General features: G+C 56.3%; 1 protein-coding gene across 4 annotated transcripts in view; it reads left to right on the forward strand.

Moving 5' to 3' along the window:
• The window catches only part of LOC133341456 (A-kinase anchor protein 6-like), a 124,212-nt gene that overhangs the window by 83,345 nt on the left and 17,854 nt on the right, over positions 1-23,013 (forward strand). For all 4 annotated transcript variants that reach the window (XM_061550102.1, XM_061550105.1, XM_061550103.1 and 1 more), the window contains 3 exons: positions 15,299-15,433; positions 19,326-19,550; positions 22,335-22,805. In XM_061550102.1, coding sequence (XP_061406086.1) covers positions 15,299-15,433; positions 19,326-19,550; positions 22,335-22,805 — 831 coding nt within the window. The remainder of the gene's footprint in view (positions 1-15,298; positions 15,434-19,325; positions 19,551-22,334; positions 22,806-23,013) is intronic.

Here is a 23,013-nt window from a genome sequence, read left to right on the forward strand (position 1 = left end):
GTATGTGGTGAGCGGTTATTGATGCGGTGAGCGGCTACGGTATGTGGTGAGTGGTTATTGGTGCGGTGAGTGGCTACGGCATGTGGTGAGCGGTTATTGGTGCGGTGAGTGGCTACGGCATGTGGTGAGCGGTTATTGGTGCGGTGAGCGGCTACGGTATGTGGTGAGTGGTTATTGGTGCGGTGAGCGGCTACGGTATGTGGTGAGCGGTTATTGGTGAGGTGAGCGGCTACGGCATGTGGTGAGCGGTTATTGGTGAGGTGAGCGCTACGGCATGTGGTGAGCGGTTATTGGTGCGGTGAGCGGCTACGGCATGTGGTGAGTGGTTATTGGTGCGGTGAGTGGCTACGGTATGTGGTGAGCGGTTATTGATGCGGTGAGCGGCTATGGTATGTGGTGAGCGGTTATTGGTGTGGTGAGCGGCTACGGTATGTGGTGAGTGGTTATTGGTGCGGTGAGCGGCTACGGTATGTGGTGAGCGGTTATTGGTGAGGTGAGCGGCTACGGCATGTGGTGAGCGCTTATTGGTGAGGTGAGCGGCTACGGCATGTGGTGAGCGGTTATTGGTGCAGTGAGAGGCTACGGCATGTGGTGAGCGGTTATTGGTGAGGTGAGTGGCTACGGCATGTGGTGAGCGGTTATTGGTGCGGTGAGTGGCTATGGTATGTGGTGAGCGGTTATTGGTGCGGTGAGTGGCTACGGCATGTGGTGAGCGGTTATTGGTGCGGTGATCGGCTACGGTATGTGGTGAGCGGTTATTGGTGCGGTGAGTGGCTACGGCATGTGGTGAGCGGTTATTGGTGCGGTGAGTGGCTACGGCATGTGGTGAGCGGTTATTGGTGCGGTGAGCGGCTACGGTATGTGGTGAGTGGTTATTGGTGCGGTGAGCGGCTACGGTATGTGGTGAGCGGTTATTGGTGAGGTGAGCGGCTACGGCATGTGGTGAGCAGTTATTGGTGAGGTGAGCGCTACGGCATGTGGTGAGCGGTTATTGGTGCGGTGAGCGGCTACAGCATGTGGTGAGTGGTTATTGGTGCGGTGAGTGGCTACGGTATGTGGTGAGCGGTTATTGGTGTGGTGAGCGGCTACGGTATGTGGTGAGTGGTTATTGGTGCGGTGAGCGGCTACGGTATGTGGTGAGCGGTTATTGGTGAGGTGAGCGGCTACGGCATGTGGTGAGCGCTTATTGGTGAGGTGAGCGGCTACGGCATGTGGTGAGCGGTTATTGGTGCAGTGAGAGGCTACGGCATGTGGTGAGCGGTTATTGGTGAGGTGAGTGGCTACGGCATGTGGTGAGCGGTTATTGGTGCGGTGAGTGGCTATGGTATGTGGTGAGCGGTTATTGGTGCGGTGAGTGGCTACGGCATGTGGTGAGCGGTTATTGGTGCGGTGATCGGCTACGGTATGTGGTGAGCGGTTATTGGTGCGGTGAGTGGCTACGGCATGTGGTGAGCGGTTATTGGAGCGGTGAGTGGCTACGGCATGTGGTGAGCGGTAATTGGTGCGGTGAGTGGCTATGGTATGTGGTGAGCGGTTATTGGTGCGGTGAGTGGCTACGGCATGTGGTGAGCGGTTATTGGTGCGGTGATCGGCTACGGTATGTGGTGAGCGGTTATTGGTGCGGTGAGTGGCTACGGTATGTGGTGAGTGGTTATTGGTGCGGTGAGTGGCTACGGCATGTGGTGAGCGGTTATTGGTGCGGTGAGTGGCTACGGCATGTGGTGAGCGGTTATTGGTGCGGTGAGCGGCTACGGTATGTGGTGAGTGGTTATTGGTGCGGTGAGCGGCTACGGTATGTGGTGAGCGGTTATTGGTGAGGTGAGCGGCTACGGCATGTGGTGAGCGGTTATTGGTGAGGTGAGCGGCTAAGGCATGTGGTGAGCGGTTATTGGTGCGGTGAGCGGCTACGGCATGTGGTGAGTGGTTATTGGTGCGGTGAGTGGCTACGGTATGTGTAGAGCGGTTATTGATGCGGTGAGCGGCTACGGTATGTGGTGAGCGGTTATTGGTGTGGTGAGCGGCTACGGTATGTGGTGAGTGGTTATTGGTGCGGTGAGCGGCTACGGTATGTGGTGAGCGGTTATTGGTGAGGTGAGCGGCTACGGCATGTGGTGAGCGCTTATTGGTGAGGTGAGCGGCTACGGCATGTGGTGAGCGGTTATTGGTGCAGTGAGAGGCTATGGCATGTGGTGAGCGGTTATTGGTGAGGTGAGCGGCTACGGTATGTGGTGAGCGGTTATTGGAGAGGTGAGCGGCTACGGCATGTGGTGAGCGGTTATTGGTGAGGTGAGCGGCTACGGCATGTGGTGAGTGGTTATTGGTGCAGTGAGAGGCTACGGTATGTGGTGAGCGGTTATTGGTGCGGTGAGCGGCTACGGTATGTGGTGAGCGGTTATTGGTGCAGTGAGTGGCTACGTTATGTGGTGATCGGTTATTGGTGCGGTGAGCGGCTACGGTATGTGGTGAGCGGTTATTGGTGCAGTGAGAGGCTACCGTATGTGGTGAGCGGTTATTGGTGCAGTGAGAGGCTACGGTATGTGGTGAGCAGTTATTGGTGTGGTGAGCGGCTACGGCATGTAGTGAGCGGTTATTGGTGCGGTGAGCGGCTACGGCATGTGGTGTGCGGTTATTGGTGCAGTGAGTGGCTACGGTATGTGGTGAGCAGTTATTGGTGTGGTGAGCGGCTACGGTATGTGGTGAGTGGTTATTGGTGCGGTGAGTGGCTACGGCATGTGGTGAGCGATTATTGGTGCGGTGAGTGGCTACGGCATGTGGTGAGCGGTTATTGGTGCAGTGAGAGGCTACGGCATGTGGTGAGCGGTTATTGGTGCGGTGAGTGGCTACGGTATGTGGTGAGTGGTTATTGGTGCAGTGAGTGGCTACGGTATGTGGTGAGTGGTTATTGGTGCGGTGAGTGGCTACGGCATGTGGTGAGCGGTTATTGGTGCGGTGAGTGGCTACGGTATGTGGTGAACGTTTATTGGTGCGGTGAGAGGCTACGGTATGTGGTGAGCGGTTATTGGTGCGGTGAGTGGCTACGGTATGTGGTGAGTGGTTATTGGTGCGGTGAGTGGCTACGGTATGTGGTGAGCGGTTATTGGTGCGGTGAGTGGCTACGGTATGTGGTGAGTGGTTATTGGTGCGGTGAGTGGCTACGGCATGTGGTGAGCGGTTATTGGTGCGGTGAGTGGCTACGGCATGTGGTGAGCGGTTATTGGTGCGGTGAGCAGCTACGGTATGTGGTGAGTGGTTATTGGTGCGGTGAGCGGCTACGGTATGTGGTGAGCTGTTATTGGTGAGGTGAGCGGTTACGGCATGTGGTGAGCGGTTATTGGTGAGGTGAGTGGCTACGGCATGTGGTGAGCGGTTATTGGTGCGGTGAGCGGCTACGGCATGTGGTGAGTGGTTATTGGTGCGGTTAGTGGCTACGGTATGTGGTGAGCGGTTATTGATGCGGTGAGCGGCTACGGTATGTGGTGAGTGGTTATTGGTGCGGTGAGTGGCTACGGCATGTGGTGAGCGGTTATTGGTGCGGTGAGTGGCTACGGCATGTGGTGAGCGGTTATTGGTGCGGTGAGCGGCTACGGTATGTGGTGAGTGGTTATTGGTGCGGTGAGCGGCTACGGTATGTGGTGAGCGGTTATTGGTGAGGTGAGCGGCTACGGCATGTGGTGAGCGGTTATTGGTGAGGTGAGCGCTACGGCATGTGGTGAGCGGTTATTGGTGCGGTGAGCGGCTACGGCATGTGGTGAGTGGTTATTGGTGCGGTGAGTGGCTACGGTATGTGGTGAGCGGTTATTGATGCGGTGAGCGGCTATGGTATGTGGTGAGCGGTTATTGGTGTGGTGAGCGGCTACGGTATGTGGTGAGTGGTTATTGGTGCGGTGAGCGGCTACGGTATGTGGTGAGCGGTTATTGGTGAGGTGAGCGGCTACGGCATGTGGTGAGCGCTTATTGGTGAGGTGAGCGGCTACGGCATGTGGTGAGCGGTTATTGGTGCAGTGAGAGGCTACGGCATGTGGTGAGCGGTTATTGGTGAGGTGAGTGGCTACGGCATGTGGTGAGCGGTTATTGGTGCGGTGAGTGGCTATGGTATGTGGTGAGCGGTTATTGGTGCGGTGAGTGGCTACGGCATGTGGTGAGCGGTTATTGGTGCGGTGATCGGCTACGGTATGTGGTGAGCGGTTATTGGTGCGGTGAGTGGCTACGGCATGTGGTGAGCGGTTATTGGTGCGGTGAGTGGCTACGGCATGTGGTGAGCGGTTATTGGTGCGGTGAGCGGCTACGGTATGTGGTGAGTGGTTATTGGTGCGGTGAGCGGCTACGGTATGTGGTGAGCGGTTATTGGTGAGGTGAGCGGCTACGGCATGTGGTGAGCAGTTATTGGTGAGGTGAGCGCTACGGCATGTGGTGAGCGGTTATTGGTGCGGTGAGCGGCTACAGCATGTGGTGAGTGGTTATTGGTGCGGTGAGTGGCTACGGTATGTGGTGAGCGGTTATTGGTGTGGTGAGCGGCTACGGTATGTGGTGAGTGGTTATTGGTGCGGTGAGCGGCTACGGTATGTGGTGAGCGGTTATTGGTGAGGTGAGCGGCTACGGCATGTGGTGAGCGCTTATTGGTGAGGTGAGCGGCTACGGCATGTGGTGAGCGGTTATTGGTGCAGTGAGAGGCTACGGCATGTGGTGAGCGGTTATTGGTGAGGTGAGTGGCTACGGCATGTGGTGAGCGGTTATTGGTGCGGTGAGTGGCTATGGTATGTGGTGAGCGGTTATTGGTGCGGTGAGTGGCTATGGCATGTGGTGAGCGGTTATTGGTGCGGTGATCGGCTACGGTATGTGGTGAGCGGTTATTGGTGCGGTGAGTGGCTACGGCATGTGGTGAGCGGTTATTGGAGCGGTGAGTGGCTACGGCATGTGGTGAGCGGTAATTGGTGCGGTGAGTGGCTATGGTATGTGGTGAGCGGTTATTGGTGCGGTGAGTGGCTACGGCATGTGGTGAGCGGTTATTGGTGCGGTGATCGGCTACGGTATGTGGTGAGCGGTTATTGGTGCGGTGAGTGGCTACGGTATGTGGTGAGTGGTTATTGGTGCGGTGAGTGGCTACGGCATGTGGTGAGCGGTTATTGGTGCGGTGAGTGGCTACGGCATGTGGTGAGCGGTTATTGGTGCGGTGAGCGGCTACGGTATGTGGTGAGTGGTTATTGGTGCGGTGAGCGGCTACGGTATGTGGTGAGCGGTTATTGGTGAGGTGAGCGGCTACGGCATGTGGTGAGCGGTTATTGGTGAGGTGAGCGGCTAAGGCATGTGGTGAGCGGTTATTGGTGCGGTGAGCGGCTACGGCATGTGGTGAGTGGTTATTGGTGCGGTGAGTGGCTACGGTATGTGTAGAGCGGTTATTGATGCGGTGAGCGGCTACGGTATGTGGTGAGCGGTTATTGGTGTGGTGAGCGGCTACGGTATGTGGTGAGTGGTTATTGGTGCGGTGAGCGGCTACGGTATGTGGTGAGCGGTTATTGGTGAGGTGAGCGGCTACGGCATGTGGTGAGCGCTTATTGGTGAGGTGAGCGGCTACGGCATGTGGTGAGCGGTTATTGGTGCAGTGAGAGGCTATGGCATGTGGTGAGCGGTTATTGGTGAGGTGAGCGGCTACGGTATGTGGTGAGCGGTTATTGGAGAGGTGAGCGGCTACGGCATGTGGTGAGCGGTTATTGGTGAGGTGAGCGGCTACGGCATGTGGTGAGTGGTTATTGGTGCAGTGAGAGGCTACGGTATGTGGTGAGCGGTTATTGGTGCGGTGAGCGGCTACGGTATGTGGTGAGCGGTTATTGGTGCAGTGAGTGGCTACGTTATGTGGTGATCGGTTATTGGTGCGGTGAGCGGCTACGGTATGTGGTGAGCGGTTATTGGTGCAGTGAGAGGCTACCGTATGTGGTGAGCGGTTATTGGTGCAGTGAGAGGCTACGGTATGTGGTGAGCAGTTATTGGTGTGGTGAGCGGCTACGGCATGTAGTGAGCGGTTATTGGTGCGGTGAGCGGCTACGGCATGTGGTGTGCGGTTATTGGTGCAGTGAGTGGCTACGGTATGTGGTGAGCAGTTATTGGTGTGGTGAGCGGCTACGGTATGTGGTGAGTGGTTATTGGTGCGGTGAGTGGCTACGGCATGTGGTGAGCGATTATTGGTGCGGTGAGTGGCTACGGCATGTGGTGAGCGGTTATTGGTGCAGTGAGAGGCTACGGCATGTGGTGAGCGGTTATTGGTGCGGTGAGTGGCTACGGTATGTGGTGAGTGGTTATTGGTGCAGTGAGTGGCTACGGTATGTGGTGAGTGGTTATTGGTGCGGTGAGTGGCTACGGCATGTGGTGAGCGGTTATTGGTGCGGTGAGTGGCTACGGTATGTGGTGAACGTTTATTGGTGCGGTGAGAGGCTACGGTATGTGGTGAGCGGTTATTGGTGCGGTGAGTGGCTACGGTATGTGGTGAGTGGTTATTGGTGCGGTGAGTGGCTACGGTATGTGGTGAGCGGTTATTGGTGCGGTGAGTGGCTACGGTATGTGGTGAGCGGTTATTGGTGCGGTGAGTCGCTACGGTATGTGGTGAGCGGTTATTGGTGCGGTGAGTGGCTACGGCATGTGGTGAGCGGTTATTGGTGCGGTGAGCGGCTACGGTATGTGGTGAGCGGTTATTGGTGAGGTGAGCGGCTACGGTATGTGGTGAGCGGTTATTGGTGCGGTGAGTGGCTACGGCATGTGGTGAGCGGTTATTGGTGCGGTGAGAGGCTACGGTATGTGCTGAGCGGTTATTGGTGCGGTGAGTGGCTACGGTATGTGGTGAGCGGTTATTGGTGCGGTGAGTGGCTACGGCATGTGGTGAGCGGTTATTGGTGCGGTGAGCGGCTACGGTATGTGGTGAGTGGTTATTGGTGAGGTGAGCGGCTACGGTATGTGGTGAGTGGTTATTGGTGCGGTGAGCGGCTACGGTATGTGGTGAGCGGTTATTGGTGAGGTGCGCGGCTGCGGCATATGGTGAGCGGTTATTGGTGCGGTGAGAGGCTACGGCATGTGGTGAGCGGTTATTGGTGCGGTGAGTGGCTACGGCATGTGGTGAGCGGTTATTGGTGCGGTGAGAGGCTACAGTATGTGGTGAGCGGTTATTGGTGCGGTGAGCGGCTACGGTATGTGGTGAGCGGTTATTGGTGCAGTGAGAGGCTACGGTATGTGGTGAGCGGTTATTGGTGCGGTGAGTGGCTACGGCATGTGGTGAACGGTTATTGGTGCGGTGAGAGGCTACGGTATGTGTTGAGCGGTTATTGGTGCGGTGAGTGGCTACGGCATGTGGTGAGTGGTTATTGGTGCGATGAGCGGCTACGGTATGTGGTGAGCGGTTATTGGTGCAGTGAGAGGCTACGGTATGTGGTGAGCGGTTATTGGTGCGATGAGTGGCTACGGTATGCGGTGAGCGGTTATTGGTGCGGTGAGAGGCTACGGTATGTGGTGAGCGGTTATTGGTGCGGTGAGCGGCTACGGCATGTGTTGAGCGGTTATTGGCGTGGTGAGTGGCTACGGCATGTGGTGAGCGGTTATTGGTGTGGTGAGTGGCTGCGGTATGTGGTGAGCAGTTATTGGTGCGGTGAGAGGCTATGGCATGTGGTGAGCGGTTATTGGTGCGGTGAGTGGCTACGGTATGTGGTGAGCGGTTATTGGTGCGGTGAGTGGCTACGGTATGTGGTGAGCGGTTATTGGTGCGGTGAGCGGCTACGGCATGTGGTGAGTGGTTATTGGTGCGGTGAGTGGCTACGGCATGTGGTGAGCGGTTATTGGTGCGGTGAGTGGCTGCGGTATGTGGTGAGCGGTTATTGGTGCGGTGAGCGGCATGTGGTGAGCGGTTATTGGTGCGGTGAGTGGCTACGGTTTGTGGTGAGCGGTTATTGGTGCGGTGAGTGGCTGCGGTATGTGGTGAGCGGTTATTGGTGCGGTGAGCGGCTGCGGCATGTGGTGAGCGGTTATTGGTGCGGTGAGTGGCTGCGGTATGTGGTGAGCGGTTATTGGTGCGGTGAGTGGCTGCGGTATGTGGTGAGCGGTTATTGGTGCGGTGAGTGGCTGCGGTATGTGGTGAGCGGTTATTGGTGCGGTGAGTGGCTACGGTATGTGGTGAGCGGTTATTGGTGCGGTGAGAGGCTACGGTATGTGGTGAGCGGTTATTGGTGCGGTGAGTGGCTACGGTATGTGGTGAGCGGTTATTGGTGCGGTGAGTGGCTACGGCATGTGGTGAGCAGTTATTGGTGCGGTGAGCGGCTACGGTATGTGGTGAGCGGTTATTGGTGCGGTGAGCGGCTGCGGCATGTGGTGAGCGGTTATTGGTGCAGTGAGTGGCTGCGGTATGTGGTGAGCGGTTATTGGTGCGGTGAGTGGCTACGGTATGTGGTGAGCGGTTATTGGTGCGGTGAGAGGCTACGGTATGTGGTGAGCGGTTATTGGTGCGGTGAGTGGCTGCGGTATGTGGTTAGCGGTTATTGGTGCGGTAAGTGGCTGCGGTATGTGGTGAGCGGTTATTGGTGCGGTGAGCGGCTGCGGCATGTGGTGAGCGGTTATTGGTGCGGTGAGCGGCTGCGGTATGTGGTGAGCGGTTATTGGTGCGGTGAGTGGCTGCGGTATGTGGTGAGCGGTTATTGGTGCGGTGAGTGGCTACGGTATGCGGTGAGCGGTTATTGGTGCGGTGAGTGGCTACGGTATGTGGTGAGCGGTTATTGGTGCGGTGAGCGGCTACGGTATGTGGTGAGCAGTTATTGGTGCGGTGAGTGGCTACGGCATGTGATGAGCGGTTATTTGCGCGGTGAGCGGCTACGGCATGCGGTGAGCGGTTATTGGTGCAGTGAGAGGCTACATTATGCGGTGAGCGGTTATTGGTGCGGTGAGAGGCTACGGTATGTGGTGAGCGGTTATTGGTGCGGTGAGCGGCTACGGCATGTGTTGAGCGGTTATTGGCGTGGTGAGTGGCTACGGCATGTGGTGAGCGGTTATTGGTGCGGTGAGTGGCTGCAGTATGTGGTGAGCGGTTATTGGTGCGGTGAGAGGCTACGGCATGTGGTGAGCGGTTATTGGTGCGGTGAGTGGCTACGGTTTGTGGTGAGCGGTTATTGGTGCGGTGAGTGGCTACGGTATGTGGTGAGCGGTTATTGGTGCGGTGAGCGGCTACGGCACGTGGTGAGTGGTTATTGGTGCGGTGAGTGGCTACGGCATGTGGTGAGCGGTTATTGGTGCGGTGAGTGGCTGCGGTATGTGGTGAGCGGTTATTGGTGCGGTGAGCGGCTGCGGCATGTGGTGAGCGGTTATTGGTGCGGTGAGTGGCTACGGTATGTGGTGAGCGGTTATTGGTGCGGTGAGTGGCTGCGGTATGTGGTGAGCGGTTATTGGTGCGGTGAGCGGCTGCGGCATGTGGTGAGCGGTTATTGGTGCGGTGAGTGGCTGCGGTATGTGGTGAGCAGTTATTGGTGCGGTGAGTGGCTGCGGTATGTGGTGAGCGGTTATTGGTGCGGTGAGTGGCTGCGGTATGTGGTGAGCGGTTATTGGTGCGGTGAGTGGCTACGGTATGTGGTGAGCGGTTATTGGTGCAGTGAGAGGCTACGGTATGTGGTGAGCGGTTATTGGTGCGGTGAGTGGCTACGGTATGTGGTGAGCGGTTATTGGTGCAGTGAGAGGCTACGGTATGTGGTTAGCGGATATTGGTGCGGTGAGTGGCTACGGTATGTGGTGAGCAGTTATTGGTGCGGTGAGCGGCTACGGCATGTGGTGAGCAGTTATTGGTGCGGTGAGCGGCTACGGTATGTGGTGAGCGGTTATTGGTGCTGTGAGCGGCTGCGGCATGTGGTGAGCGGTTATTGGTGCGGTGAGTGGCTGCGGTATGTGGTGAGCGGTTATTGGTGCGGTGAGTGGCTACGGTATGTGGTGAGCGGTTATTGGTGCGGTGAGAGGCTACGGTATGTGGTGAGCGGTTATTGGTGCGGTGAGTGGCTGCGGTATGTGGTGAGCGGTTATTGGTGCGGTGAGCGGCTGCGGCATGTGGTGAGCGGTTATTGGTGCGGTGAGCGGCTGCGGTATGTGGTGAGCGGTTATTGGTGCGGTGAGTGGCTGCGGTATGTGGTGAGCGGTTATTGGTGCGGTGAGTGGCTGCGGTATGTGGTGAGCGGTTATTGGTGCGGTGAGTGGCTACGGTATGTGGTGAGCGGTTATTGGTGCGGTGAGCGGCTACGGTATGTGGTGAGCGGTTATTGGTGCGGTGAGTGGCTACGGCATGTGATGAGCGGTTATTTGCGCGGTGAGCGGCTACGGTATGTGGTGAGCGGTTATTGGTGCGGTGAGTGGCTACGGTATGTGGTGATCGGTTATTGGTGCGGTGAGCGGCTGCGGCATGTGGTGAGCGGTTATTGGTGCGGTGAGCGGCTACGGTATGTGGTGAGCGGTTATTGGTGCGGTGAGTGGCTATAGTATGTGGTGAGCGGTTATTGGTGCGGTGAGCGGCTGCGGCATGTGGTGAGCGGTTATTGGTGCGGTGAGTGGCTACGGCATGTGGTGATCGGTTATTGGTGCGGTGAGTGGCTACGGCATGTGGTGAGCGGTTATTGGTGCGGTGAGCGGCTGCGGCATGTGGTGAGCGGTTATTGGTGCGGTGAGTTGCTACGGCATGTGGTGATCGGTTATTGGTGCGGTGAGTGGCTACGGTATGTGGTGAGCGGTTATTGGTGCGGTGAGTGGCTACGGTATGTGGTGAGCGGTTATTGGTGCGGTGAGTGGCTACGGTATGTGGTGAGCGGTTATTGGTGCGGTGAGCGGCTACGGTATGTGGTGAGCGGTTACTGGTGCGGTGAGTGGCTACGGCATGTGATGAGCGGTTATTTGCGCGGTGAGCGGCTACGGTTTGTGGTGAGCGGTTATTGGTGCGGTGAGTGGCTACGGTATGTGGTGATCGGTTATTGGTGCGGTGAGCGGCTGCGGCATGTGGTGAGCGGTTATTGGTGCGGTGAGCGTCTACGGTATGTGGTGAGCGGTTATTGGTGCGGTGAGTGGCTATAGTATGTGGTGAGCGGTTATTGGTGCGGTGAGCGGCTGCGGCATGTGGTGAGCGGTTATTGGTGCGGTGAGTGGCTACGGCATGTGGTGATCGGTTATTGGTGCGGTGAGTGGCTACGGTATGTGGTGAGCGGTTATTGGTGCGGTGAGTGGCTACGGCATGTGGTGATCGGTTATTGGTGCGGTGAGTGGCTACGATATGTGGTGAGCGGATATTGGCGCGGTGAGCAGTTGGTTGCTCCGTGCGGGGCGCCGCCCGCCTGGGGCTGCGCGGGAGATGAAAACAAAACCTGGCGAGGAGGCTCAGCCATCCCGGGGCCGGGGGTAGCTGCCGGTTTTGAGTTTAGGGGAATCAAAACAAACGCAGCCTCTTCTCCCCCTCCCAAGTAGGCAGCCGTGTGTGCGGCGGGGAAAAAAAATAATTGGTGAAATGTGGGCGCCCCCTGTCAAGACCACTTCTAAGCAGTCTTCAGTTACTTTGTGTTCAGCACGCTTGCCCCCTCTTCCTCTCTGCCCCCCCCCCCCCCCCCCCCGCTGCTGTTCCTCCAACACCGTGAACTGCCCACCAAGAATTCCATTACCGCGGTAATTCTCTGCAATCATTTAATAATCATAATCATTGGCAATACCAATTTTGTTCTAAAAAGCGGGTCGCGGCAAAACTTTTTTTTTTATATATATACCATATTGAAGTTTGAAAACGTGGCCTCGCCTTGCTCCGCGGAGTTTGGTTTTACTGGCGGCGTAATCAGAAGCAAATCAGTCCCCAGATTGCCGTCCCCACCGCTGGGGCGCTGTCACCGTCTAATTGGCCGCTCGTTTCAGGCCCCGCCAATTATTCCTGAACGAGGGTGCCACCTCCCCCTGAACGAGGGTCCCACCTCCCCCTGAGCGAGGGTCCCACCTCCCCCTGAACGAGGGTCCCACCTCCCCCTGAACGAGGGTCCCACCTCCCCCTGAACGAGTGTCCCACCTCCCCCTGAACGAGAGTCCCACCTCCCCCTGAACGAGGGTCCCACCTCCCCCTGAACGAGCGTCCCACCTCCCCCTGAACGAGCGTCCCACCTCCCCCTGAACGATGGTCCCACCTCCCCCTGAGCGAGTGTCCCACCTCCCCCTGAACGAGGGTCCCACCTCCCCCTGAACGAGTGTCTCACCTGCCCCTGAACGAGGGTCCCACCTCCCCCTGAACGAGTGTCCCACCTCCCCCTGAACGAGGGTCCCACCTCCCCCTGAACGAGGGTCCCACCTCCCCCTGAGCGACCACTCTGATGTCTGGGGGTCATTGGAATACGCAATGGGGAAGTGGAAAGCGTCAATGTGTCGGCTCTGTCGGTCCGTCCGTCTGTCTGTAGCACGGGGTCGCGATAAGCGCCGGTAAAGATCATGAAATTGAACACGAACGTTTGGGGCGCCCCGGTGTTGAGATGCTTTTTCCGTCGCCTGGTGCACAGGGTCCTGGGTTCGATCCCGGACCCTGACAATCCCTGTTGTATATTTGGAATTCGCTTGGTCTCTCTCTTTCCCCCACGGTGGTCACGTGGGTTTTTCTCCACATTTAGAATCATGCGTGCTGATGATGATGTCATCAGCCATTTCTATGAGCTATCATGTGCGGAATGGTTGCCTCTGAAAAGAGCTCGTAGCTCAGTGGGCTATACCTGGTAAATAAAATAGTAGGCGTAATATTGCTGAGGATGACTATAACCCTGAGCCTATAGGCAACAGACAAAGTTCTGGCCAAATCTCAACAACAAAAAACACGCAAGTCGATTATCCCGGCCCTCTCGGCGCGTCGCGACGGCGTCGCTCCACTTGACGCAGCCTTCATCAACGTCCGTCATTCTGCTCCGTGTGTCATCGCTCGATCGTGGAAGGCAAATAACAAATAGACGTAAATACATATCATCACAAACTTCCCAGGACGAGCGCGCACGTTTGGCAAGCGCTACTAAAATCCACGCGTGCGCGCGGTTCGTCTCCCTGTTGTATTTCCCAGAGCTCGTGTTTCACAACAGCGGACGCAAACTCGCAGACTATTCGAGATGCAGCATCTCTTATTTATTTGGGGGGAGGGAGGGGATGGGTGGGGGGTGTGGGGCAGAGGGGTTTGGGGGAGGGGGTCGTGGACATGAGAGAAAAAACACAAAAATCTGACGCCAGATTCCAGACACGTTTTTCGCGCGCACCTCGCCGCTCGGATTCCCTGGCCGTGGCCGTGAAAGTGCCCATTAGGCCCCGGTACGAAGACGAGCCGCGGGGCGCCCGTCCGTGAGAGGAGCGACTCCTCCCTCGCCGCAGCCGGCATCGAGCGCGGTGGAGCTGACGGTGCTGCTGCTGCGGCGGAGGCGGTGTGGACGGCGCGATATTTTATTGAGCGTGACGCGGCTTCACGGGCCTAAAATAACACGCAAATGATTTCCAACCGCCCTCGTAAATAAGAAGGCCGTTTCGTGGCCAGAGGCACGTGCTCGAGCGAGCGCCCTCACCCCCCCCCCCCCCGCCCATTACTCCGGGTTCCTCGTCGGGGACGCTCCTACGAACGCCTCCTCCACCTCCTCGCTACGAGTGATGCCGTGGGCGGCGCCCCGAGAGGCCGACTGAATATAAAGCAGCCGTCGACATCGTCAGCACGATCCACGTTACCAAAGAATACCATCATCGACGTCATCGTCATCATTCGGTTCATCGATCTTTATTTCACGCGCCAATATCGTAAAGTAGACATCGGTGCAACATTACAGTAGAGCGGTGCGGCAGCAGCAGCGTGGAACAAGAGAAAAAAAAAACATCGCAACCCGAGCGGCTAACACCGGCTAACGTCATCACCGTTATCGAAATCATTTACAACATCACCATCGTCAACAACACCTACATCATCAGAATGAGCATCTTTGTTAATCCCGGAGAAATCAGATGAGCTATGAAGCTCTTTTTCACAGGTGTCCAGCAGGGGACGGGTCGTAAAGTTAGGACAACAAACAGTGCAAAAACACGGGGAGTGCAAAGTATAGGAAAGGTAAACAAATTATTTAAAAATAAGTAAATAACTATATTCAAACGAGACTATTTTTTTATTTTACCAGGTAAGGCCCACTGAGCTATGTAGCTCTTTCAGAAGCGACCTGACCACGAATGATTGCTCAACGAAGTGGCTTATCACGTGGACATTTATAGCAGCTAAATACTCTACACAGCAACAACACAAACATCAACAAAACCAACAACACCAACATCAACAACACCAACAACAACACCAACATCACCAACATCAACAACACCAACATCATCAACAACACCAACATCACCAACATGAGGTCAAATGCTTCCACTGAAAGCCTCTTCAGAGATAAAAAAAATGTACCGTGTTCAATTTAGGACTTTGACAGAGCGTACAATTTAGGCAGCAGTAGCTCTATATTTTTGCAATTTTACTTTTCTTAAACAATCATGAAATAAATTACTCTTATCGTGCGTGTGTTTTTGAACAGGTCCTGATAATGTATCGCTGACCCAATAACTTTCCCATTATTGCCCAGATACTCCCACCAGAAAAATAGGAATAACCCTCTGAATTTATAAATTGCATTAAAATAAAACAAAAAAATAAAAAATAAATCACGCAAACGTCACGCGCGACGTACGACGTTTGGCACGTCCATTTTCATCAACGGTCTTTCAAGGAGAAACCAAAATGGAAATGGCAATCTTAACAGGCATGATTACAGGCTGACACGGAAACAAATCGGCGGAGTGAGGTTTAATTTGTACGTGTGGCCGGTGGGGAGTGGTGGTGGTTGGCCACTAGGTGGGTGGGTGGTGGAGACGGTGGTAGCCTGTGGCTGGCGGTGGTGACGGTGGCAGTGAGGAGCTGGTAGTGTAGTGGTTAGTGCACTACGGTATGAACCCCGCGAACCGAGTTCGATTCCCGTTCATGGCCAGCGACACCAGTGCCGTGCCGGCCTTCATAGGTGCTACTAAGGCTATACAGGGGATCTTTGTATCTTTGGTTTTTATTGGTGGCGACGGTGACGGTGACGGTGGCGGTGGCGGTGATGGTGACGGTGGCGGTGACGGTGATGGTGGCGGTGACGGATGGTGACGGTGGCGGTGGCGGTGGCGGTGACGGTGGCGGTGGCGGTGACGGTGGCGGTGGCGGTGATGGTGACGGTGGCGGTGACGGTGGCGGTGGCGGTGATGGTGACGGTGGCGGTGCGCGTGTGACGGCCTGCAGGTGTTTGGCGCGGAGCTCCCGCTGTGGCGACGACGGGTGGAGCGGATCGCCGTGCGGGCGGCGGAGGGGGGTCCCCGGCGTGGGGGGCTCCACGCTCGGCTCCGGCCTCTGCTCCGCAAGTGGGACGCGGTGCAGGTGAGAGGCGAATGGTGGCAGCACGTGCTCCATAACACGTGCTCCATATCACGAGCTCCATAACGTTGGACGACTTTCGAGTCAGGGACCATGTTAGTGTGGGTGCTCAACCTGAATTTTTATATAGATGTAGAATTATTTTTTTACATTTTGACATTCCCACAACAAACACACCGCCTGGTGTTACAAAAAAAATGACGTTCATGAATGTCCATCCGCCGCGATGAGATCTGCACGCACTGCGGCATCACTCGACCGTGAGACGGGCGACGGCTTGTCGTGAGTCCTTCATCCAGCAGTGGATCAATCATGTCCAAAGCTACTGCTGCTGATTATTGGCTACGTGCGGTGCGAAAGAAGTTCAACGTGCACACATGATGATGAAAGTCAGAATATTTTCAGAATCAGAATCTGTATTTATACTGGAGGAATCCGATGAGCTAGCAAGCTTTTTTCTCACCAGTAAGTCGTCGTTGACGGCAACCCTGCCGCTAACACTTGGATGAAGTTGTATAATTTAGCGGGAGGAGGGGCGGCAGGGCGGGCGGACGGGCGAGGTGTGACGGGTTTGGCACGGACGGTGACAGCAGCCCGTGGCACGGGGGCACGGGCTGCGCCGAGAGAGAGCGCCGCAAGGTGACCCCGCCGCCAAAGCCCCAAATTCCGCACCTCTACATCTCGAAAAAAAGAAACTGAAATCCGCTGACGCAGAGACGCGAGCCAGGACGGGCTTGAAGGTCCTCGCAGCCCCACGCACGGCGAGGGGAGCCCGCCGCCTGCCCGCCAAGACGGTGGCTCGCACGCGCAGAACTCCGTGTCGCTCCACTGCTGGATGACGACCTCCCCTCGTGGCTCTTTCGCCCAACTTCACCGCCCTGGTCGGCAGCGCGGCTTGGTGAAGGCGGGGAGCATAGAAGTACAGGACTACAATGGATATTGCTGTGTTGCCATCCGCTGACCACCACATAGCACAGCACCGCAGCTGCCCGTGTGTGTGTGCTTGTGTACGTGTGTACGAATGTGTACGTGTGTGTGTGCTTGTGTACGTGTGTACGTGTGTGTGTACGTGTGTACGTGTGTGCTTGTGTACGTGTGTACGTGTGTGCTTGTGTACGTGTGTGCGTGTGTGCGCGTGTGTGCGTGTACAGTGTTCCACTGGGGGAGCGGTGGTGTAGGGGTTAGCGCGCCGCGCTTCAAACCCGGCAACACCGAGTTTGTTTCCCGCTCACGACCAACACCGGTGACGATTATCTGAACCGGTGCTGGGCCTCCTCTAGGTCGACTCGGCCTCAAATGAGTACCCGGTGCGGTGTGTAAACACCGCCACTGGGCATGGCGCCAGTGCACTGTGCCGGCTTTCATCGGTGCTACTCGCTGTGTACGTTGAACTTCTTTCACACCATACGCAGGTGCCTAACAGCACTTCTCCCGCCCGTTGAAGGCTATACGGGGGATCTTTGTCTTTGCACGCGACGCACGCCCGCGTGCCCCTGCGCGTCCCTACGCGTGCGCACGGGCGCGCTCGCCGCGTTTGGTATGCGGCCGCGCGCCTCGCCGGACCTCGCAGCTCAGCTGCACTCCCAGCTGGGCCGACCCCGGCGCGCCGCCGCACCGAGCGGCGACACCGCGGGGCCCCGCCGCGCCCGCGGGCCGACAGCTGCTGCCGCCGAAGAGGGCCCGGGTTCACGTGCGGAGAGCGTGTGGGGGAATTCTAAAACCGCGACGCCCCCCGCCCCCCAGGGAGCGCCGTTTCGCACGCGCGTCGTGAATATTCGATACGAAGAGAAGGATCGTGGGAGTAGGAGTGGAAGAGGCAGGTTAAGGAATGGAGACAATGAGGAGAGGGGGTCACACGCCGATGAGTGCCGCTGCTGTTCATAGCCAAGCAAATTAGGTGTCAAAGTGTTTATTTTAACTATTATTTTTATTTGACCAGGTAAGGCCCACTGAGCTATGTAGCTCTTCTTCAGAAGCCACCTGGCTATCACAAATGATAGCTCAACGAAACGGTTCATCCCATGGACATTTATAGCAGCCAAATACTCTAAATGCTTTAAGGACCTGGGTGCAAGGATGTGGTGCTGATGGATCACTCGAGGGAGAGATGAGAGCAAGAACAAGGGCTGGATGGCTGAAGTGGCGAGAGATGACCGGCGTGGTGTGCGATAAGAGGGTCCCAGTTTGGTTGATGGGAAAAGTGTGTAGTGTATAGTGTAGTGTAGAGTGCAGTAGTGTTTAGTGTAGTGTAGTAGTATATAGTGTAGTAGTGTATAGTGTAGTGTAGTAGTGTATAGTGTAGTGTAGTAGTGTATAGTGCAGTAGTGTTTAGTGTAGTGTAGTAGTGTATAGTGTAGTGTATAGTGCAGTAGTGTTTAGTGTAGTAGTGTATAGTGTAGTGTATAGTGTAGTAGTGTATAGTGTAGTGTAGTAGTGTATAGTGTAGTAGTGTATAGTGTTGTAGTGTAGTAGTGTATAGTGTAGTAGTGTATAGTATAGTAGTGTATAGAATAGTAGTGTATAGTGTAGTAGTGTATAGAGTAGTGTATAGTGTAGTGTATAGTGTAGTAGTGTATTGTGTAGTGCAGTAGTGTATAGTGTCGTGTAGTAGTGTATAGTGTAGTAGTGTATAGTGTAGTGTAGTAGTGTATAGTGAGTAGTGTATAGCGTAGTGCAGTAGTGTAGTGTATAGTGCATTGTAGTAGTGAATAGTGTAGTGTATAGTGTAGTAGTATATTGTGTAGTGCAGTAGTGTATAGTGTCGTGCAGTAGTGTATAGTGTAGTGTATAGTATAGTGTAGTGGTGTATAGTGTAGTAGTGTATAGTGTAGTGTATAGTGTAGTGCAGTAGTGTATAGTGTAGTGTAGTAGTCTATGGTACAAGACGGTGGTGAGGCCGGTGCTGTTGTATGGAGGGGGCCGAGTGCTGGGGCACAATAAAGAGGGCGGACTACGCTATGGCAGCCACAGAGATGATATGAGATGAGGATGTGCGGTGGATGGGGTGGGGTTCGGGGTGGCATTTAGATCGTCGGGTAATTCCACTGCTTGATTCTATATTTTCCGCCTGAGGACGACCGCTTGTGTTGCGGTCGAAACATCGTGATTCATTTTATTTCACACCTCCGTGACTTTACCGAAATAACCAAAGAGTATGAGAGGAAGACTCAAGGTGGTAGAAATCACAGAGAAGTTGAGAGAGAAAAGGCTCTGTTGCGGTTCGGTCATGTGGAGAGACCGCAAGAAAAGTGTGTGTGGCTGAGAAGGTGCAAGCGATGCTTGTGGAAGGAAAGCGATCGAGAGGAAGGCAGACAACGAGGTGGGGCGATGTGGTGCGAGGTGGCGCAGGACAGGGCAGTGTGGAGGAGGTTGACGAGGTGGCGGACCCCACGCGAGTGGGACAAACGCGTGGGAGGAGAAGGATGAGAATGGTCTAAACGCGCGATGTTGATTCCAAACGTGGAGGGAAAAACCAGAAGACCCAGACAAAAATCCACGCGATCACGGGGAGAACATGCAAATTCCAAATCTATGCTTCTTGGCGAGATCAGCAAAGTATTGTGGTTCACGTGTGGTGGGCACTTTGTGCATAATGAGTGCGACCTCATAACGACGACTTCGTTCGGCAACCCGGCAGCACAGTGCAGTTCAGCGAGCACCGGACGGACACGGGCTGATTTTGCGGTGCCCGTCACGACACGTGCCAGAGATGTTGTTTGTGCACGCTGCTGCAGCCTGGTAACGTCCCGTAGAGCAGCGAGCTGCAATGAGAATGAGCAAACGAGCGAGCAAACGAATCTGCAACTGAGTGAACCGAATGAGCGAATGAGAAATTGAATGAATAAACTGACCGCGCCCCCCCCCCCCCCCCCGCCCCCCCCCCCCCCCACGGCAGGCGTTGCTGGAGGACGCGTGCCCCCCGTGCGAAGGCGACGGCGGCTCGCCGGCCGTCCGGGCCTTGCTGGGCGCCGACGCGGCCGCCCTGCTCACTCGCCTGGGCGTCGCCGTGCGCCACTTGCGCCGCTGGCTCCTCCACGCCGAGCAGCTGCTGCTGCACGCCGCGGCCGCCGGCGACGCAGACCTCGCCCGCGACCTGGACGCTCACGTCGGCCGCTTCAAGGTACGCTCGCACGCGAGCCGGGCCCCGACACGTCGCACTTGCCCCAATAACCTCAAGCCTACCAGGGGGACCTTTGTCTCCGTTGCGCCGGTCTCCACCGATTGTCTCTCCACCTCCGTCGTCGTCGTCTTCATTGTTGTCGTGATCGCCACGAGCATCGTCGTCACCAACAACATCGTTATCTTGGAAACGTGCCCTATCGCCACGTCACCCATCGCCATGACGCCCGTCGCCACGACGCCCGCCGCTCAGAATCAGAATCTTTATTTGTCTGGTGGAATCTGATAAGCCACGAGGCTCTTTTTTTCACAGATGTCCAGCAAGGGCAGGTCAGAAAGTTACAAAAACAGACACAATGCAAAACAAACGATAAGAGTGCAAAGTATAAGAAGGGTAAGAAAATCACTACAAATAAATACAAATAGACAAAGTATGTAAGTTCTAATTGCACACACAGGAGCCCCTCAATAAAATTAACATTGAACTGGACTGTCCCTCCGGCGCATAGAGCCATCGACACACGGGTGGTCAGGATCAAAGTCGCAGGTCACATTTGCCAATTGCGGGCGTGCTGCAACGCGCGGACAGCGAGGCGCCCTGGCCGCGCTTTCTCCGGCGCTCGATCCCTGGGAGCCGCGAGCTCGCGGTCGCGTAGTCCCCCCCCCCCTCTCCCGCCCGGGACGCGTAATTGAAGGTGCTGGATTGCGGAAAACGAACGAGGCGGCTAACGAAGTGGCGCTCCTCCTAACGAAGGCATCGGACTGCGCCGGGCGGCAGCCCCGCGCTTCTCGCCTTAAGGCCGAGGACGGAGGCACAAACCAGAAATTGCAATTTTCATCGAGTAATTGTCGGCGCGTTTTTGAAGTGCCGCATCCGAGATTATTGGCGGCGTGCAAAATGAGCGCCCCCCTCCCCGAGCGCCCTCGCTTGCCGCGCCCGTCATTCGCTCACCGCGAGCCGGCGCCGTCTTTCCCGAGCGTCTCTGATTGCCGCCTCGCGCGCTTCGGGGAGGGCGGACGCGTCCCACCCGCGTGTGCGACGCGGAGGCGTGCCGCGTGCGTCCGCTACGTTTACATCCCGGGAGTGCCGCGGTGCCGATCGTGCGCGCGTGGCGGGAGGCGAGGGGTGAGGTTTGTTCCGTGGTGCGATGCCGCGAGCCGGCGTGTCGTCGGCCCTTGAGCGCTGTCCGATGTCTACGCGCATAACCGCGTGGCGGGTGTCGAGCGTGCGGAGGGCCCGAGGGAACACAGGCGACAGTGCCACCACCTGCGGCTTTACTCGACGAGGCCGACCACCTGGAACGACGTGATGATAAACCACAGCCCGGCAGTCGACTCCAAATTATTATTCTTCATCATCGGTTATAACAGATGACGCACCGTGTCATTGGGAATGCAAAAAGCAAATTGAATATCGGAAAAGCCACCTTTGAATTCTTCGTTGGAAGGAATCTAAAACAAGAATTAGAATATTTATTTGTAGTGCAGGCATCTGATGAGCTAGAAAGCGCTTTATAACCGATGATCAGTAAGGGCGGGTCAGAAAGTTACAACAACCAATACACAAACACAATTGGAGTGCACATTACAGGAAAGGTAAACAGATCACTTCAAAAATAAAAATGTAACCAGGTGAAGCCCACTGAGCTTCTTTTTCATAAGCGACCTGGCTGCGTCGCCCCGTGAGACGCGTCACGCCGAGCGGCGCCGTCTAGCCGGCGAAGCCCAATCACGCGAGCGATGTCGGCTCGGGGCAAACACACGCAGCTCTTCATCATCATCTCCGTCGTCATCGTCAGCACCTCCGATTCGCGCGGTTGGCTACGTACGATGTGAGATGCTCAACGTAGAGTACATGCGCCAGCGGCCATGCTTAATCCGCTGCTGGCCCAGGGCCACTGCAAACCGTCGACATCTCACAATTCTGCAGCGCAACGATCCGTCGAGTACGTCCCACATAGATGGATTTGTTGCTCCGTCTCCACGGTGGATGTCCGCCTCAGGGGCGAGTTTTCCCTCCTGTTCCCGCTCCTCCCATAACGACTCATCATTCTTGCGAATATTTTACTTGTATTCTATAATTGCATTTACATTTGTATCTAATTGTTACCCCCATGGAAATGAATATCGGCATCATATTTTAAAATAATTTTCAAAGTGTTAATGTGGTGTGATCTGCCGTATGGTGACTCTTGTCTCCGTGTGGGTGGTGTTATGTTTGGCGCGGTGTTGTGATGTGCGGTGTGGTGTACGTTGGTGTGGTTTGGCAAGCTGTATTGTGGTGGTACGGTATAATGCTTGGGGTGTTGTGGTGTTATCTCTTCTCTGGCGTGTCCCGTCTGTGTGTGTGTGGTATGGTATTGTATGTGGCGTGCCACTGTGCGGTGTTTGTGGTGTGGTGTACGAATGTGTGGTTTGGTAAGCTGTATTGTGCGAGTACGGTATAATGTTTGGGGTGTTGTGGTGTGGTGTTATCTCTGGCGTGTTCCGTCTGTGTGTGTGTGGTATAATGTTCGGTGTGCTATTGTACGTGCTATGCCAATGTGCGGTGCGTGGCGTGCTTAGTGCGTTCTTGACACGGTTGCGTTTGCTCCGATTTCTATTTTGCTTCATCGCTCTCCTCTAGACGAGATCCATTCTAATCATTTGCCATGTTGGTGACCCAGGTCGCTCTTGCAATGGAGACTCCATCCTGGCCTCTCGTGTTCTCGCCTGCCGACACAAATCAACCGTGTCGTGACTTGCCGTGGTGCTGTGCGCGACGTTGCCCCCCGCTCCTCCCCAGTCGCTGTGCGCTCACATCCGGCAGCGGCGCAGGGGCATGGGCGCCCTGCTGCGCCTGTGCCACCGCCTGCTGGAGCACGAGGAGAGCGCCGCCGGGAGTGGCGGCCGATCCCCGCCGCATCTCTCGGCTGCCACGCTCCACGGCACGTGGCCCGGCGCAGCCGCCGCCGGGACACCGCAAAACCCGGACGGCGCCCCCGGACCGGCGGACCGGACTCGCGGCGAGCCGTCCGCGAGCGACGAGCTACGGCCTCGCGGACGGACGGTTCCGGCTCGCGAGCCCCAGCGACCGGAGGTTGCCGGCGCTCCCGGACAAGGGGGCGGCGCGGAGTGGGTAGAGGCGGCGGAGCAGGCCGGAGGGGCCGGCGAGGTGCGGCGGCTGGCGGAGGGAATGGAGCGGCGGTGGGAGGCGCTGGTGCTCCAGGCCGTGCACTGGCAGTCGCGGCTGCAGCGGTGCTGCACGCCGGAGCAGGCGAGTGGCGGCCCGGAGCTACCGGGGGGGGGGGGGGGGCACCGGGGGGCACCAGGGGGACCGTTTCACACACTCTCGGCGACGCCGATACCACTTCACGTTGTTGTAGTTTTCTTTATTTAGTTTTCATCCCGTTGTTGGATCGAACTCGAGGGGGTGGGTGGCTAGCACCACGCCCGGCTTCCTTTGTCTCCACAGTGCTTGTGTT

Source organism: Lethenteron reissneri, chromosome 11 (genome assembly GCF_015708825.2).
Source record: "Lethenteron reissneri isolate LAM-NWPU_2019-01 chromosome 11, ASM1570882v1, whole genome shotgun sequence".
NCBI lineage: Eukaryota > Metazoa > Chordata > Hyperoartia > Petromyzontiformes > Petromyzontidae > Lethenteron > Lethenteron reissneri.